Raw genomic sequence first — 18874 nt, forward strand, 5'->3', positions numbered from 1 at the left:
AGGTCCAGTGCAACTTCAGCTAGCTGGAGGGAGATTTCAGATGGTAATATAGTGTAAAGACCCAAGTACTTATTCTTCTGCTCTTCTGCAATTTTCTCGATGCTCTCCCGGTGGCTTGTGGCTTCTGCCAGGAGGATCTGAGAAAAGAAAGCAAAACAAGAAACCAATAGGTACCTGATAAGGACCACACTTTTTATGCATCTAGAGATAAAGCTATCTATTTTTCATCGGTTATGAAATTAGAGAAACATCTTACAGAGGGGAACGAGCTCCAGCATGTCCCCTCTCATCAGGTAGCTAGTCCCATGAAGGAATAATACAACATACTATATGATACATGGCTAAAAAATTCCAATTAATAATTCATTAAGTATGTACAAGGGAAACCAAAGTAAAAGCCACATTTTAACATGAAAATAGAGGAGACGTTTGTACCTTCAGTTCTTCTAGTTGTGTGTCTATCTCTATTGTCGGATTCCCTAAATATTCCTTCGTTTCTTGAACCCAAGACTTCACAGAATTAATTTGGGTCTCCACTGCTTCTCGTTCCTGTAGTTCCTCCTTCACCAGTTTTCCATGACTCTTCACTTTGTCTTGCATGCTTCAAAATACCAGAGGGAGAGAGCAGAGGTGCATCTGAAGTGAAAGGAACTCTCCTGGACACGATAGAATTTTACAACAGACACAGAATGGGAGAAACCTAGGAAGTTTGTGGCAGGTAATGTTACTTCTATTGCTGTCAGATATTGCTTAGTGACACCAGGGTTCAGTTCAAGTATAACAGAAGAAGTTGCGTCACTGGGGGGTGAATAATTTATCCCTGGAAATTTGAGAGTTGACTTTGTTCCCTGCACTAAATTGCTATTTATTTCCCTATGCAGAAAACCCAGAGATAACCAGATTCTTTACTTAATTTTTCTAATCTGCTCAAATGGTACAGTAGTATCACCATTGAAAGTAATGTGTCATTGGGGTATGTGTGTCAAGAAGCTAGCCTTTAAAGAAAGAATCAAGCTCTAGACATGTCACCATGATTAATGTCAATGTCATGACTGATTTGTATTAAAGGAATAAAAGGCTTTTCAATACATGGTATCAGATTACCGTAACACCATTAATAACTAAGATAGGTGAATATTTGTATGAGAATAGAGGAATAAAATTATCTAAAGACACTTTTCTAATGACCCAAGTGAATCAAACCAGTTCTAGGTCATCAAGATAAACCTTCTCCTAGATTCACTATCAAGGAATGGAATTAATTGCCTAGATTTCTGTATCATCCTGCTCCTATCCCCCTATATTACCAATGGGTTTGATAAAACTTTATCAAACCAATATTTTAAATAATTCTCAGTTGTAAAGGCCCACACCTAAACTGGGACTTATTAATAGCCAGACTGACCTCAAACTCATGGCCCTCCTGCCTCAGCCTGCTGGTGGTTAGGATAAGTATGTGTCAATATGCCTGGCACTTGTTATCTTTTGAATGACTCAGCCTCTCTCCCAACACCCAAGGGATTTCTACATTTATTTTTTTATGTCAATCTATCCCAATGTCATTCAAAACGCTTGGTCTCTAGCTGCAGAAGGGAACTTCTTTGCCACCCCTAGACTGGTTACTGCTGCTTATAATCTCTCAGTGTCTGCAGTGGCTAACCTCCATTGCCAGCCTCCCTGGGTGTAGAGTCACCCCAGAAGCACACTCATGAGCAACTTTCCAGAAATGTTTAACTGAAGGCAGATGCCCTCTCCTAAATGTGGGTAGCACTACCCCCCTGGCAGGGGTCCCAGATTGAACAAAAAGGAAAACAAGAGAAAGTAAACCAAGCACAATCATTAATCACTCAGTTTCCTGGCTTGGGTGCAATGAGAGCAGGGGCCTCATGATCCATGATGCCTCCCCTACTGTGACGGGCTGTATCCCCTCAGACCATGAAGCAAAACAAAATCTTCCTCCCCGAAGGTGATCTCCTCACAGGGACAAGGAAAGCAACAACTTTGTGCATAGTTTGCAGTACTTTACTGAGCTGGTCCTTTGGTCACCTGTCAGTACTTTAAAATGCAGGAAAGTAAACAATGAGTCTGCTTAACTAGTCTGTGTGACTTGTCATTGAATTCCCCCCCTCCTGTGTGTGTGTGTGTATGCAGACAGGGGGGGGGGTGTATGAATATACATATATGTGCAGATGCATGTATATAGAGGCCAAGGGTCAAACTTGGGTGCAATTCCTCGGTTGCTATACATCTGGGCTTTTCAGACAGTCTCTATAGCCTAGAGTTCATGGAGTAGGCTCAGCTTCCTGGCCAGCCAGTTCCAGAAAGAACTGTCTCTAAGTCCCTGTTGCTGGGAAGACAGGTATGGGCTGCCACACTAGGCCTTTCTTCCTTCCTTCCTTCCTTCCTTCCTTCCTTCCTTCCTTCCTTCCTTCCTTCTTTCCTTCCTTCCTTTCTTCCTTCTTTCCTTCCTTTCTTCCTCTCTTTCTTTCTCTCTCTCTTTCTTTCTTTCTTTCTTCCTTTCTTTCTTTCTTTCCATGTGGGTGGCTAACCTCCATTGCCAGCCTCCCTGGGTGTAGAGTCACCCCAGAAGCACACTCATGAGCAACTTTCCAGAGATGTTTAACTGAAGGCAGATGCCCTCTCCTAAATGTGGGTAGCACTACCCCCCTGGCAGGGGTCCCAGATTGAACAAAAAGGAAAACAAGAGAAAGTAAACCAAGCACAATCATTAATCACTCAGTTTCCTGGACCATCATGTCTATGTAGTAGGCACTTTACCAACTGAGGTATCCTCCCCACTGGCTCTAATCATTGTATGACATTTATATTAGCGTGTACGTACTTGTCTAATGAAGAATGGAAGAGTTATAAAAAGCCAGAAGTAGACATGATAGAATAGATCTCCACGTTTTGTAGCTGGCCTGACGAAGCAACCCCATGCCTGAGTACCCCAGATGTCCCTTTGAGTCAAGGCCAGTTGTAATAGTGAATAAAACAGGTATGGAATTACTTGAGACATTGATCTTGCATTTTGGTGATCTCCTGAAGGATGGGGACCTCTTCTCCAGTGCCGGGGATGGCTCCGTCTTGCAGCATGCTCAGTGCTCGCTGCTGGAGCACGCCCAGGGCCAGCTGCTGCTGCTCCAGCTCCAGTGAGCATGCCTCGAGGCATTCAAGGAGGGCCGTGAGCTCGACTTTTGAGGCTTTTTCTGTTGAACTTCCAGGTAATTTGCTATGCAATTGATCGATCATTTCAGTGGTTTCCTTAATCTAGTGACAAGAAGACACACATCATATGAAACTCAAAATTATACTGAAGATTGACATGGTAGCTTTAACATGAAAGACCAACCACCTCTCCCAGCCTGGGTTTAAATTATTAATCTCCAAATCTTATCAAGGTAGTCACAGACTACACGTGGCAGAGAAACATTAAATGAACGAACACACAAAACATCGACTCTTAAAGATAGCAGAGCATATGTTCGTCACAAAGAGGGCAGGGGTAAAGCCACACCCTGGTGGGTGGAAGAAAGTACACATGGATTTGAGGAATGTGTTCAATTCTCGTTTTTAACAACAAAGAAAAAAGTTAATTTTGGGCTTTTTCCAAAATAGGTTAAAAACAAATGGACTCACACTGGACTTGTCTTCCTTTCGAAATTTTATGGTTTAATTTTCTTTTTAAAAATTCATTTATTTATTTATTTTTGAAGGTTTATTTATTATTTATGTGAGTGTGCGCACACATGCATGAGTGAGGCATGTACAAGAAACACACATATGAATAGCACAGCACAACGCTGAGGAGTCTGTTCTCTCACTTTACTGTTCTAGGGACCAAAGCAGGCTGTCAGTCTTGTACCACAAGCCCTTTTACCTGCTGAACCATTTAGCTGGCCCTTATTTATTTCAAACTTAGTATACAAAACAACAGATTCCCTTATAACATTTTCATATATATACTGGTTTTATTTGATACTATCCCTCCCTCCCTTTCCAATCTCTCTGTCTTTCCCGCATCCTGCCTCTTGCATTCTTCTGCCCCTGTATTCTTTCTTTTTCTTTTCTCTGTCATGTGCATTCTATTACCCTCCTCATGCCCTGTGGTCCTAACATAAAACTAAATTGTATAGTGTACATTATACTTTGTTTCATAATGTAGTTTGAAATGGCAAAAAAAAGATAAAAGTTTCATAAGACTAATTTCAAAAGAGATGCATTTTTGAATGAGAAATCCCCACCCTCATCTCCAGCCTTGGGTATTTGAATACTTGGTCCCCAGCTGATGGCCCTATTTGAGGAGGTTTAAGTAGTGGAGGAAGTATGTCACTGTGGGAGGGCTTTGAGAGCTAAGGGCTTCCCCTACTCCCAGTTTGTGTTTGCTCCTTTGTGGTTGTGGTTCAAGATGTGAACTCTGACCTTGCTGCTCCAACCACCATGCCTGCTGCCTACTGTCTGAGTCTTGGCCTTACTAATCCTCTGGAACTCTAAACCAAAATAAACTCTTTCTTCTATAAGTTACTCTGATTATGGTGTTTTTATCACAGCAACAGAAATGTAACCAACCCAAAGGCAAGATACCAGTTTCCAAAATACATGCTAATCTTTGAGAAATACAACAAAGCACAACTTAAGCCGATCCATAATGGAAGTTACCTTATTGCTCAAGCCCTTCCACTCATCTATTGCATCCTTCAGTATCTTCTCCTGGTCCTGGGCCACAGCACGGAGACGCGTCCAGCGCTGCCAGACAGTGGTCATCGACCTGCTTAGGGTCGCTTTGCTTGCATCGTTTCCGGTTTTCTCTAGTTGTGATGCTTTTTCCTCCAGGGTCACAATTTTCTCATGGAAAGAGTCAACTACAGACACTAAAGCCTAGTTCAGGGTTGGGGGGGTGAGTAGAGGGGGTTAGAGAAAGATTGATTTTGTTTTTGAAGTTCTGTGGACTTGGGTGAAAGCCCAAAGACACTTGCAAAAGGAAATATTTCTATGTAAATTTAGGTTCCTTGGGCAGTCATGGTGGCACATGGCTAGTGGAGGGGAGGCGGGGCAAGAGAGTCAGGGAGTCAAGGTCATCTTGAGCTACATAGAGAGTTTAAGACCAGCCTGGGCTACCTGAAACCCTGCCTCAAAAACCCAGAAGCAAATTAATAATTATGAATACATTCTGCCTCCTCTTGTAACTCTTAGGGTTTTACTTATCAGAGTTGGGTTTGAACTTATTTTGAAAGGTGAATATTATTTATTTATGAAAGGCAAGTTATTTTCGACTTGAGATGAATTTTTTTAAATTTCTGAACCACCCCCCCCAAAAAAAAAGTGAAAGAAAATTTTTATTTTTTTATTTTGGTACTTTAAGAATGCTCTAGTCTTCCTTATATTACTATGCTAGGTGAGAAGCACTCAGGAATTTATTTCTGGATTTCTTTTTTAGTTAGTCCAAGTTATCAAGAGACAGTATTTACCGATGTTTTAAAAGGGTTATTTATTTATTTGTTCTGGGGGCTGGCAGATATAGGGAGGAGTTAAAGATGACTTTTCATGAGTCAGTTCTCTCTCTCTACCTTGTTTGGCAGAGAGTGTCTCTCTTGTGTTCTGCTTGGCACTAATTCCAGGAGTTTCCAGGAGGTTCCCCCAGTGCCTTCTCTCTTGCTGTAGGGGTGCTAGGATTACTAACCTGTGCCTGCAAATCTTGCTTTTTATGTGGGTTCAGGAGACCCAACCAAGGTTGGCAGGTGTCAGGCTTGCACAGCGAGCCTTATTACACACTGAGACATCTCCCCAGCCCTTTATGCTATATCTTCTAAGTACTGTATCTTCTCAGAAGCAGATTGCTTTGAATTTCCCTGTTGATCCTTAGCTATGCATTCCCTGTGACCACCCCCCAATGATGGATGAGAAGTGTTTATTTGTGTCATTATCATACCGAAAGAAGCCAGATGGAAATAAAGGTTTAATGATGTGATTCTGGAAACATCACAAAGACGTGTTGCAATTAACATTAAAAGACAGTAGAATGACAACGACAAAACTGACCTTGTGTTTTGACAACTTTTCTTCAGCTTCCTGCATGGAAGAAGTCTTCAACAGTGAAAACTCAGACAGCTTCTTTTCTGCATCGTTCATCAACTCGATAACCTCTTCCCTTGCTCTCTGGTACTCCTGCCATTGAACCGTACATCTTGAAAGAGTCCAAGAGAAATAAATAAGCAATACAAACCCAGCTATTTCCACACAGAGCTCTGGTGTCTACATGTCTAATAATAAGAGAGAAAAACAAATTTACAGGCTAAGGTATGTTACTATATACATTCTATTAACATGATGCTATTTTCTGTGTGACAGTATCTTTTTGCTCTAAATACCTCTGCAGAAGGTCACGCTGAGCATGGGAGTCCTCGAAAACCCTCTGACTCTTCTTTTCCAGGGAAGTCATCTTCTGTGCTAGCTCTTCCTTTCCAGTTGGCTTGATGAGTGGGTCTAGCTTGGTCACCAGACCTTGGAGTTCCTCCATGTTGTTGTGGAACTGACACTCTGTTTTGAAAAATTCCACGTGACTTTTGAGATTTTCCTCCGCACTCTCAACATCTAGGCCATTGCCTGCCAGCTGTAACATTTCCTGGGCGTCTTCAAGCCAGTCATTAGCGGTTTGGAACACTTGATAATACCTTTGACAGTGACTGTATATTTCTGTCAAGGTTGCCTGAAAGACAGTCATTGTGATAAAATCAACTTCCATTTACAGTGGGTTTGTAAGAAGTCACTTCATTTTTCCAGCTCTTTTCTAATCCTCAGCTTTATAAATGCTATGAAAAGTTAACATATAATTTGGGAGAACTTTTTTCATGGTGAGTGCCTCTGAATCCTTTATTCCCCATTTTGCTAATCTTACTATAATTCTGCCGATGTGGTTAAAATACATCATGGATAAGTAAGAAGAAAAATAAACTATAAATTTATGTTAGCATCTTGACTGGTTCTGAAACTATGTTTTTTTTGTTTTTTTTTTTTACCGTGCGTGTGTGTGTGTGTGTGTGTGTGTGTGTGTGTGTGTGTGTTTCTCAAGACAAAATACAAAGTGTAGTAGCTGGATGACTTGTGAAGTAGTTATGCTTCAGTGAGTTAAAAGAATGACAACATTCAAAGTCCAAACTAGTCTTTGCCAGCTTCTGGAAATAAATGACTTGCCCCTGAGTCTTGAGCAGAGACTAAAATAGAAGAAGTAGAATCCACAAGGCTTGCTACTTCAAACCCAGGAGTGGAAATACTCTAACCCAGCCATCAGTGAATGGACAAGAGGAGTCACACTGAAAGCAAAGATGGCTATGCAGTAGTCAGGGTCTGCAGCAAACAAGGAGCGACTGGGAAGAGGGAGCAAAGGGTGAGCATGTGGTACAAATACTTCCAATACCATCTGGATGGAGGCAACTAAGACACAGAGGCAAAGCAGAGGCAGCCTCCCAGATTTAACATTGTATTCAACAATTGCCAGTGTCAAACAAATAATCGATGTGATAGACCAGCAGTTCTCAGCCTGTGGGTGACAACCCATTTGAGGGTTGCATCTCAGATATTTACATTACAATTCATAACAGTATCGAAATTACAGTTGTGAAGTAGCAATTGAAATTGTTTTATCATTGGGGGTCACCACAACATGAGGAACTGCATTAAAGGGTGGTGGCATTAGGAAGGTTGAGAACCACTGTGATAGATGATTTTCAAACAGAGGAGGTCAGTGCTTGTCCTGTACTTGGGAACCTGTCTCTGTATCTACAGCTGTAGGAAAATAGTTGTTAAAGTTTAATGATGGTTCTGACATGGAGTGGAAGTATGCTAAGCACACTGTGAAAAGCCAGCATTTGGTGTGTTTGTTACAACCTTATATAAACACGATAAGGTTTGCTATTTAAAAAGGGTTTGCTATTTAAAAAGGGTTAGAATTAATCTACGTAGAAAGTAAAGGTAAATGATGGGGAGATTCTGCATGCCTGATGCTCCAAAGAGGCCAGAAGAGGCATCAGATCACCTGAACTGGAGTTACTGGTGATGATGAGCCAGCTCAAGGTTCCCAAATTCAGGTCCTCCGTAAAAACATCAAATAGTCTTAAGCACTGAACCATCTCTCTAGGCCAGGATTATTATTATCTTTTGCGACAGGTTTTCACATAGCTTAGGCTGGCTTCAAATGCCCTATGTAGATTTTAATTTATGCTCCTCCTCCTGCCTCTATTTCTCAAGTTCTGGATACACTGCCATCTACCACCATGCTCCATTTAAGTAGTTCTGGGAATTAAACTCAGAGTCAAGTGCATGGTGGACAAGCGACTGAACTTTACCAACAGAACTACATTCCCAGGCCGATGGCCAGGGGATTAAAGGGAACAATCCCATGGTAGTCACTGTAGCTTTTCTCTTATATTGAACGAGGAGAGCAAGGCCCAGTAGGAGGTCAGCCTGGGAGGGTCTCCACACACTCCCATTGCTGTTTGTAGTTCCCAGATCGCAGGAACAGCAGATAGAGCACCCCTGTTCCTGCTGGGTTCCATTTGATGCCAGGAGAGGGAAGCACTCCTACCCGAAGAAGAGGAGAAGAAACAGGGCAACAGATGGGACAGCCTACAAAAGAACATGCCTTGGTATCGGAGTTGGTCTGTGTCATTCATCTGGCTTCACTCCCTTTAGAGCCTCTCCACCCCATGTGATTTTTAAAATGCCAGGTTTCACACAGCAGGAAAAGGGCACTAAGGATCCACTGGTCATATATTCCATTACTTACACTCACAGTGCCTCTGTGGGGGAATTATTCCCAGGGCCTCTGCTGGTTTAGGGTGCTCAGGGCATTAGTGTGAAGCACCACATTTGTGCATGTACACCACACAGCATGCCACACTTGACGTCATCTCCATATCCCTTCTGACACCTCATACAATGTTGTTATACTTGATTGTTACGGGAGTTGTGGGTAAATGTCTGTACATGTTTCAATTAAAAAAAAAAAACACATGCCAATCACATTAGTCTGTGGTTCCTCAAAAAATTACACACCGATCTATTGTATAAGCCAGGCATACCACTTCTGGGCATTTTCCTGAAGGGTTCTAGGTCAACATGTCACTGAGACATTTGACCGTCTACATTTCCTCATACTTTAGTTATGGAATTGACTTGAGGGTCCACCGACGACAGGAATGGATAAAGAGAATGTGGCATAAACAATGGAATTATAAACAAGGGGAGGGTGTCACTTGCAGGAGAATGAATGCAACTAAAGAGTCTTACACTCTGTGTATGGAGGCACACATACACATGCATGTATATGACATGAGAATGAAGCCTGACTAGAGAAAGGCGAGAGACAAATGGGGCAGGGATGATTCATGGAGATGTCCTCATGGCACCCAGGACTATGTACGGTGAATATATGCCAATGAAAATAAGTCAGTTGCAATAAATAAATAAATAAATAAATAAAAAGAAATTTTTCTCTGAGGTTGGTTGAATCTGCTGCAAGCTACATTATCAAAATCATTTTATTATCTCCCCTAAAGGTGACAAAAAAAATGTCATACTACACTGATCTAAGTAAAGTGTATCCAGTATGGTACACATGACCATCACCACACACATAAACAATAAAAATGGTCTTTGAAGCCACCACTGAGGATGATTTGATGAACCATCAAAAAAGCAGTGTTTGGTTTTTTTTGTTTATTGGTTTTCTTATATTTCCTTTTTGGTTTTGTGTTTATTGAGATAAGGTCTCCTGTAGCCCAGGATCTCCTCAAAGTGGTTTGTAGCTTAGGGTGACCTTGAACTCCTAATCCTCCTTGTCTCTACATCGCAAGAGCTGGGATTATATGCCTGACTCACCACACTTAGATAAAATAAAGCATTGGGCTTTAAACAGAGAACCAACCCTAAGCAGACTTTTCCTGTGTCTACAGAGAGGCAGCCCGGAAAAGAAAGGCAGAGCGCCCCCTACAGACCTGCCGCGTGCGCAGGGCTTCCTGCACATCTCCATCTAGCTCCTTGAGCTCAGCCAGTGTATGCTCCAGGTCCACAGAGATCAGCTCCTTGGCTTTGGTGAACTTCTCTTGCTCCTTGTGACTCAAGGCACTCATGATCCTCAGGCTGGACAGGACTTCCTCCTGGTGGATCTGGATCTTTCTGATCTCCTCCTGGATGTCCTGGAGGCTGAGGTCAAGGCACACCGGCCCACTGAGCTCTGCCTTCACCCTCCGAAGCCAGTCAAGGGACCGGTTCATTTCCGTCTGGAAGTCTATGCTCTGTACCATTCGACTCTCGCACTCGGTCACCATCTCCCCGAGGCCAGATGTCAACTGTTTCAGCTCCTCCTGCCAGGACTGGACCTGACCCTTGGCTTTCTCATAAGCGGAGGGATCCAGGTGTGGAGTAAGATCTTCGAGGTGGACAGCCACTCGTTTAAGCAGAATCCCAGAGTCCTGCAAACTTCCTGCCAGTGCGTGGTAAACTTTGAGCTTCTCCTCAGCGGGCAGCGTTTCCTCATTCACTTTGGCCTGCTCGGCCTTCACGGTTTCCAGTTGACTCTCCAGCTGCTGGCACATCCTCGCATGCTCTTTGTAAGCGCTGGTGGTGTCTTCTAACAAACTGACCCTTTGCTCTGCTTGTCGCTTCAGCCTGTGATACAGGGCAGCCAGCTGCAGCATCTTCTCTGGCTGCCAAGGCTGACCCGTGCTGCGAAAACTTTCTTTTTTCTGGTTCAGTTCACTCACAGCTTCCCCAAGGCCCACCACCTCACCCAGAAGGGCTCTGCAGCTCTCTTGAAGGGTCACACACTCCTCAACGATCAGGTCTGAGGGCATTTTTCTCATCTTCAGGAACTGGTCTTCCAATTCACCCAGAGACTGGGTTGTCAGCTCTATCAAAGAAGCATATTCCTTTCGGGCCAGAATTGCTTCCTGGATTTTATAGAACTTGTCCTTAGCCAAAGCAACAATGACGTTGAATTGTTGAGGCAGAGCACTGAGTTTTTCACTGAGGTAGGAATGGTCAACTTCATTTAGGGATGGTAGCATGGCCTGCCCAGTCCTCTGCAGTGTGAGCAGAAGGTTTTCGTACTCAGGAGATTGTTCTAGAATGTTCTGGTATTTGTCCAATTGTGCATGGAGTTCAACACTCTCATTCATGAGATTGATTTCAGGAAATGTGACGATGTCTGCTTGTTTAAGCCAATGGCAGGCTTTATCAAAGTCTTCCTTAAAATGCTTTCTAGAAACTAGGCTCTTCTCCAGCTCCTGCAACCGCTGACTACATTTTTGCAAAACGGTGTCATAGACACTCTGCAACTCCTGAAGCTTCCCCAACACTTCTGGCCTTTCTTGTTCTATTATTCCTTTCATCAGTTCTCGACCCTGTGCCCAAAGCCCCGTGACCTCATTTTGGTAAGTCTTAAGACTTGCCTGTGCAGTCTTACATGTTTTCACCTGCTTGCTCACATCGTCTGGAAGTAAGCAGATATATTCCCGGAACATGATCTTTCGCTCGTGTTGTTGGATTTGGCTGGTGGCTTGAAAGACTGCCATGAGAAACTGGGTCTTCTCAGACAAAGCCTTGTTCAAGTACTTCCTTCGCTGACCCACTAAGTCACTGAGACAATTCACGTGCTTCTGGGCATCCGAGAGTGCCTTCTGGATCACTTTCCGTTCATTGAGGCCAAGGTCAGCCATCACACGATCTGCATCCTTCATCAGTGACTTCAGGAGCATCTGTTTGGCTTCCAGCTCACTGCAGATGGCCAGGTGGTCCATGAGGAGGTTCTGAACCATGTCGGGTGGTGGACTCTGCTTCAAGGCCTCCACAATGTTGGGTTGTTGCTCTTCTGCCCACTCCATCAGCTCCTGGAACCTGGATTGTACCACATTTAATTCCTCCAAGTTGGTGACAGACACCTGGATTTTCCTTTTGACGAGGTCCTCAAGCTGAAACCAGCGTTGCTCCAAGTGACTGGTCTGCTCTCTCACCAGCTCCCTGTCATCTAGACTCAGGTGCTCTGTCAGTTTCTGCTTGTGGTCTTTCAGTTCTTCAATGGCATGCTTCTTCTCCTGCAACGCCAAGGCTAACTTCTTCAAAGCCTCCAAGTGGACAGCTGTGCTTTCTGCATTGGATCTATAAACACACAGGACAGGTCAGTTCATTACCCTCCTAAATGACATATCAGCATTTCCACTGAGTGGACATTCATAGCTCAGATTCACCATGACTGCCTCAGTTTATGGTTGACTGATAAAGCTGTTGGTATTGGGAATTCAAGTCTCAACTAGCCCTTGGATCAGATCAAGAGGCCTATCTGCTTCTCAACTCTCTTTAGAGTAGACAACGCTGCCTTCCAACCACATCTCCTTTAGCTTTCCCTGAATCTTATAATCTGCCTAGTGACATAATATGTGTGGTGTTACATATAGATAAACACAGATTGGCCTCATAAAAATAATGTTTAATACAATCAATAATAATAGACTTATAGTCATTCTTGTTGGGTCAAGGTACAATAAATGGTAGAGTGCTAGCTGGCAGAATCTGGAAGGTATCACCAATGACTCAAGAGCTGTCTATATGTACTTGGTTATTTTCATATATCTCTGTACTTAGATATGAGAAAATTTTTAATGAATGTGTGATTTAAATCGTCACCCTATGCATTACAAAGCCCAGGAGAAAAAAACTGGATCTTATAGTCGCTTGAATTTATAGATGATCAAGTCTGGAGTATGAGAAATCAGGCTTATTGACAGTATGATTGAGTTTGGTCTTAGATGCATGAGGTTTAAGGTACCTATAGATATATGGGGAGGTATAGCTGATATTGACTGCATTTATTAAAAAAAAATAACAATAAAGAGCTGAACATCAAGAAAGAGTAAAAGTGAGAAAATGGTGTGCCAAAATAAACAAACAGTAAAACATTACCATGATCTACCTACTTCAACAATAATTTTGGCATTTTGTATTGTAAAACCCCAATAGTTTATATAAAATAGTTTAGTTTTTAGTAATTGCAGTGTTCAAAAGCATGGGGTGTTTTCATATAATATACTAGTGTGTGTGTCTGTGTGTAAGGCAGGCACTTAATTTTTAAGGAATAAAACCTATGGGGGATTCAAGGACCAAACACCTCAAAGGGCAGAATTTAACTGAATGGCAAATTGAATGTGGATTGAAACTGAAATGTTCCCCCATAGGCTCATGTGTTTGAGCCTATTTAGTGCCCAGTCGGGGGTGCTGTTTGGGGAGTTGTAGAACCATTGAGAAGTGGAGCTTTGCTAGAGGAAGCAGGTCACCAGAATGAGCTTTGAGTGTATATAACTCAGTTTGCTTCCTGCCAGCCCTCTGCTTTCTGTTGCAAAATGTGATAGGCACATCCGTGCCACTGTGGGGATGCCTATCACCTCATCTTTCTCTCTGCTATGGACTGCATTCCCCCAAAAACTCTGAGCCTAAATAATACCTGGTCAGAACAATAAGAAAAATATCTTATACTGTGACCAAACTTGACTAAACTACATGGAATATACATAGCTCGGGGACTTGACAGCCTTGCAGAGAAACTTCTGGGGCATGGAGAATCAAGATGGATCCACTTTGGAGTCATGGATGGCAACCAATGATTGGCAGCTAAACAAGGTGAAAACATCCAGAGTTGTTATCATTGGAATAATGTCTGAGACCACAGACAAACATGTCTCTCTTGCTTATTGGTAACTAGTATTATTAAACCAGGAAGCTCCCCTGTCTACACCTGCTGAACATTAGGATCTTAGTGTTGTTCTGTCAGCTTCTGACTTAGCATCGTGGTGAGCCGCTGGAGGATTGCTGCTACCTGGCCAGGTTGTCCCATTCTGTAGTAAATTTTTCAAGAAAGGCTTCAACAATATCCATATGGTCGTGGTAACTGCTGCTTCTCTGAAGGTCCTGTTCTCTCTGTGCACATAGCTTGTCAGCCTGCAGGCAAAGGTCTTGCCACTGGTCATTCAGATGGTTTATTTCCCTGTGTTCAGGAGACTCCTGGTTCTTTGTTAACGTGTTCACCTTCTCTATGACGGTGCTCACTGAGACCTGTTTGTCCTGCAGCTGCTTAACAAAGTCCTAAGGATGACAATGCAAAACAGACTGAAATACAGATATAATACCTTTACATATAGTAAAAAAAAAATCAGAAAAATTTAAAATCACCATTTTTTCTGCTGAACCTTAGTTCCCAACTGTGGAAGAATACAGTAACTTTGATACTTCCTTGCTGTGTATTATTTTCAGAAGTACAAATATAAATCTAAAAGTGTGTTTCCTTGAAGTAAAGGCTTTGTTTTCTCAAGATATATTGTATGAAAAAAAATGTTTAAACCAGGAGGTGGTGGTGGTGGCACACACCTTTAGTCCCAGCACCTAAAGGCAGAGGGAGGCAGATTTCTGTGAGTTCCATTCCAGCCTGGTCTGGAGAATGAGTTCCAGGACAGCTAGGGCTACACAGAGAAACCCTGCTTCAAAAACACACAAACAGACAAAAACAACAAAGAACAAATAAAAACAAAAAAAAAACACTTTAAAATTTAAAAAAATTTAAAGAATTTATGCTTTTTATGGAAAAAGATAAATTTAATTCAGGATCCCTCTATTCTTTTTATTTTGTAGTTACAAATAGCATTCAGTAGAAAATACAATTATCTCATCATCAAAGACAGTCTTAAGGTTTATTTAAAATAGGATCCTCTCTTTCCAATCAAGTTAATATTATGATAATAATTCTTGAGTATACATAATGTATACATTATAAATTATATCTCTGCTATATTTAAATTAATTGCATATTAAAGCTACATTTAATAAATGGGCTTACATCCCTACAGCTGTAGCTATATGGCAGCAAAAGTCTGAACAATGAGGCCCTGTTTTTGTCAAAGAGCAGTCCCCTGAGTCTATAAGCTAAAGGTTTGCTTGCAAACAGTGAGTGTTTCATATGAAAATGGCCATGTAGGACTCTGAGAATATACATGAAATACTATAGCTTTACTTACTGAGACAGGGTCTTGTTACATTGTCTGTGCTAGTCTTGACCTCCTGGGCTCAAGCAGTTTTCCTTCCCTAGCCTGCAAGTATGGACAACTACAAGTGTGTGTCACTGCGTGCAACCTGTGGTTGTTTGCTGCTCATACTTAGTCCTTAGGTGGCTATCCTAGTGTCTGAGGACTCACAAACACCCGGGTATACTGAAATGAATGTACTGAGTGCGTTGCATCTTTTGCTATTTTTGGCCTCCTTCATATACCTCGGGGAGACGTTAGTTCCCACCTTCACTTGAGAGACCATGTTCTGAGCAATATTGAGCTCCAGCTCCGAGTGTCTCCTCTTCATGTTCTGCAGCTGTTGGTCAGCATCCTGCAGGTAAATCCAGAGCTCGGCCTTCAGGTGCTTGATCTCTTCCCAGCCCTGCGTCAAGTTCTGTGCTTGGACCAGTCTTTGTTCAATCTGGAGAAAACACGGTTAAATGTTATGTTATCAGTTTTCCAGAGACACCTCTCTGTTCCCTGACTCTGAGGTGTGGGCTGTCAGGAGGTCCGTGGACAGAGCCCAACACTGCTCACACTCAGGGAGAGAGCCCAACACTGCTCACACTCAGCAAGTCTGAATAGTACTTCTTAGGGTTAAGAAAAGCAGATTTCCTTCAGGCTCAAGAGTTTCTAAATAATTAACACATCTAAGAGTTCTCCCATGTGATTTTAATCAGTGATGTGAAGATTCAAGACATTTTAACAGTGTATGAGATCAAAAGCTGCCCCCAAGAGCTTTGCCCATAGGGCTGAGAAGTACATACATTATTTGACTGGTAAATTGGGCTTGGAGCAATTAAGAAAGGTCTACATCTCTAATGCATTTGTCTTTTCATCTCATAAAATTCAGAGGGTTTGATGTGGTTTTTGTTTTTGTTTTTGAAACAGGTTTTTGTTTTTGAAACAGCTCAGGATGGCCTGAAAGTCCTGACAAGCCTCCTGCTTCAACATCTCAGTTGTGGGATCACAGACTCACCACCCTGCTCCACACTGCCCTATTAATGTTTTAGATTGTCTTTCAATCTGCTTTGCTGGCTTTTGGAAGTGCATAATTTGCTTCATTATGTCTACTAAAGATACTTAGATTATATCACTTTTTATAGAAGGGTTTAAGTGCTAGCCCATGGCAGTCCTGATACAGAGCAGCTAGAGCAAGCGGATCTCCAGACTGAGAATTACTTAAAGGAAAAATGAACAACAAAAAAGGTCTGAGAGAATATGAAAACAGCAAGAGACTGATAATTAGGGTGGAGGAAGGTACAAATGGCAGGGGAATGAATAGATTGAACAATTCAGCTATGATTCCACTACGTTAGTCTCCACTTTCATTTCTGTGATGGCTAAAATTCATATTTAATTCATTATTGTGGAGCTAAGGAGATTATAGCAAGAATACCCCAAGAAGCATTTTCTTTAAACCCCACAGATGTGAAGAAGAGAGTATAAGAAAAAACAGACAATTAGCTGTGATCATGATTTTTTTTTACCAGCTGCTCTGTTTGCTGAATGTCTTTTGCAGTGTTTTTCACTGAGGAATTTGACAAGTCACACATGGAGCAGAGGAGATCCAAGTAGGTCCTTGCCTGCTCTTGCAAAGCTCTGAAGTGTTTGACCTGAAAGAGAAAAAACCATTTAATTGTCAGAGTCACTTAGAGCAGCAGACTGTGTGGTTGGTAGCATTTTATTGATATTTCAGAAATCATCTTGTTTTGCCAGTGTTTTCACCACTGTCCTGAAATATATTTGTGACTCATGGGAGAGAATTCCAAACACACTGGCGGAGCTGTTTGTCCACCATCTGGTTCGCATTATAATTAGAGCTGTCTGCGGGGTCTGGGAAAGGGGGAAAACCCAAGGCTTGTCTCCAGTCTTTCCGGATTTTCTCACAGCATTTGCATTTCTTTTTTATATCAGGAAAAGAAGTCACAGCCTACTCTTCTCTGCTCATTCAAATGCTGGGGTACAACATGGAGACTAGATCACAGTCAGAGGGAGCTGGGAAGCTTCACTGGAATGATATGTCTGGGGTTCCTTCCTCTGAGAGAAGTTCATCACCTGCTCTTCCCTTTATCAAACCCCAAGAGGGGCTTATTCATTGATACTTCTTTTTCATTTCTTCTTAGAAACACAGAAACATGGGTCTCTTTACAGATGCCTATCATTGTGCCCACAGTGGAATTTTATTCTGCTCCAAGGAAAAATGAAAGCATGGTCTGTGAAGGTGAATGGATGGAACTGGAATCTACCATGTTAAATGAAATAAGCCAAACATCCTAGTGTTCTGGTTTCTGCCTCTAGTCAACAGTCTCCAAGTTCCAAGCCACTGACATCTGAGGCAAATAGCTCTTTGAGAGGAGGCCTGTCCTGTACACTGTGGATGTACAGTAGCATCCTTAGACTGTACCTTCTCAGAACCAACAGCATCTCAACTACTATTAATCATGGCATCTGACTATGTGCTTAATCGAAACTAAATGACCCTGGATTGGGAGTAATATGATGTCACCCAAGTCTAGACCACTGCTCCAGTCTCATCAGATTTTAAAAAGTAAAGTGTTTGCTGCCTCAAATCTTCCTTTGTTAGACAGATTATGACAACCACCTGGGCCCGGGTGCTACTTTTAACATGAACAGTCTGTGGAGGACACAGACAGTGACGGAGAGCCCAAAGGACCTGTTGGCTTCTCATGTGGATATAATAAATACAGATCTATTTCTTAGCAAGTGAGAAGCAGAGCCTTGGATATTCAATGTACAAAGTGCCTGGTCTTTCACTTCCGACTAGTCTTACTGATCAGTAACAATGTGAACAGCATCACCCTGCGTCCGTGACCCAGGCCACAACCCATGTCCCAGGCAGAATGAGTGTTTAGAAATGACAAGAGAATAGCTGTCAAGATTTGAGTTTCAAAGATACACATCATTTAAAGGATGATTTATTTTGTGGTTAATAAAGCGACCTTAATTCTAACCAGTAGAAACAGTTGTAAAGGATTACTGCTAGCATTAACGACCAAGGCAAATTTGGCATAGTTTTTCTCATCTCCCCACTTTCTATTCCATGCCTTATAAAAACATGTAACTCTGAATGGGATCAAGCCGTTGTGTCAGTCTCTTGTGGTCACACGGAGTGTTGCTGGTATGTGTTTATTGAGGTGCTTACTACAGGAGAAGTAGTGGAGAGTCAAAATGCAACTTGGGGCGACAGTGCAGGTGCAGTCAAAGCCTGATTAATCAGTGGTGGGGTACTCCAGCCATATGTTTGTACTAGTCAACTGTGAGAGACATGACAGTTTGGCATGAAGACAGTATCTAGCAAGGAAAACATTAACTAGTTGGAACAAGGCAAAGAAAGAAGGACGGAAAGAAAATTTGACAAAACAAAAGTTCCTCGTCTTCAGTGTCTCAGACACAGATGGCCCACAGACTAATTCTCTTCTGTGGCTACTTTGAAGTGGTTGGCAGGCATATGGAAAGGCTGTGGGAGGGCAGTGGGGCCCAGAACTACATACTCAGAAACCCAAGCTAGATTAGTGTGTGCCTCCCGGTTGGTGTAGTGAATCCTGCCCTGTTCTGGCAGAAGGCCATTGTGAGAAACACTTTTTGGGTGGGAACAAAGGAAAAAAATTAAGCTTTGTTTTGGAATGCTTGAAATAGAATACACAAATAATAATGGTCCACACAGAAAAGGAATGAGTCAAGGAAGCTCACAGTGGAAAGAAAATGTGGTCAATGGACACGATGCAGATCTAATAATCTGCCCTGAAGCAGAATGATGGAAACGA

At 42.3% G+C, this 18874-nt stretch overlaps 1 protein-coding gene and 1 long non-coding RNA gene across 4 annotated transcripts in view; one reads left to right on the top strand and one right to left on the bottom strand.

Annotated features, from left to right (window-relative positions):
* Positions 1-6976, top strand: part of LOC107978991 — a 13142-nt gene extending 6166 nt beyond the window's left edge. Inside the window, exons 2-5 of one of the 2 annotated variants that reach the window (XR_004768474.1) lie at positions 556-718; positions 3049-3224; positions 6066-6297; positions 6431-6976. This is a non-coding gene — a long non-coding RNA (uncharacterized LOC107978991). The remainder of the gene's footprint in view (positions 1-555; positions 719-3048; positions 3225-6065; positions 6298-6430) is intronic. The other variant, XR_003482352.2, reaches the window with a different exon arrangement.
* Syne1 (spectrin repeat containing nuclear envelope protein 1) overlaps positions 1-18874 on the bottom strand; it is a 453101-nt gene that overhangs the window by 180363 nt on the left and 253864 nt on the right. For both annotated transcript variants that reach the window (XM_035440411.1, XM_035440412.1), the window contains 10 exons: positions 16577-16702; positions 15331-15507; positions 13865-14130; positions 9993-12153; positions 6369-6706; positions 6040-6184; positions 4660-4878; positions 3011-3270; positions 436-601; positions 1-137 (listed from right to left, as the gene is read on the bottom strand). The exon at positions 1-137 is cut by the window's left edge and continues 16 nt beyond it. In XM_035440411.1, coding sequence (XP_035296302.1) covers positions 1-137; positions 436-601; positions 3011-3270; positions 4660-4878; positions 6040-6184; positions 6369-6706; positions 9993-12153; positions 13865-14130; positions 15331-15507; positions 16577-16702 — 3995 coding nt within the window. The remainder of the gene's footprint in view (positions 138-435; positions 602-3010; positions 3271-4659; positions 4879-6039; positions 6185-6368; positions 6707-9992; positions 12154-13864; positions 14131-15330; positions 15508-16576; positions 16703-18874) is intronic.

The sequence above is a fragment of the Cricetulus griseus genome, chromosome 2 (genome assembly GCF_003668045.3).
Source record: "Cricetulus griseus strain 17A/GY chromosome 2, alternate assembly CriGri-PICRH-1.0, whole genome shotgun sequence".
Taxonomy (NCBI): Eukaryota; Metazoa; Chordata; class Mammalia; order Rodentia; family Cricetidae; genus Cricetulus; species Cricetulus griseus.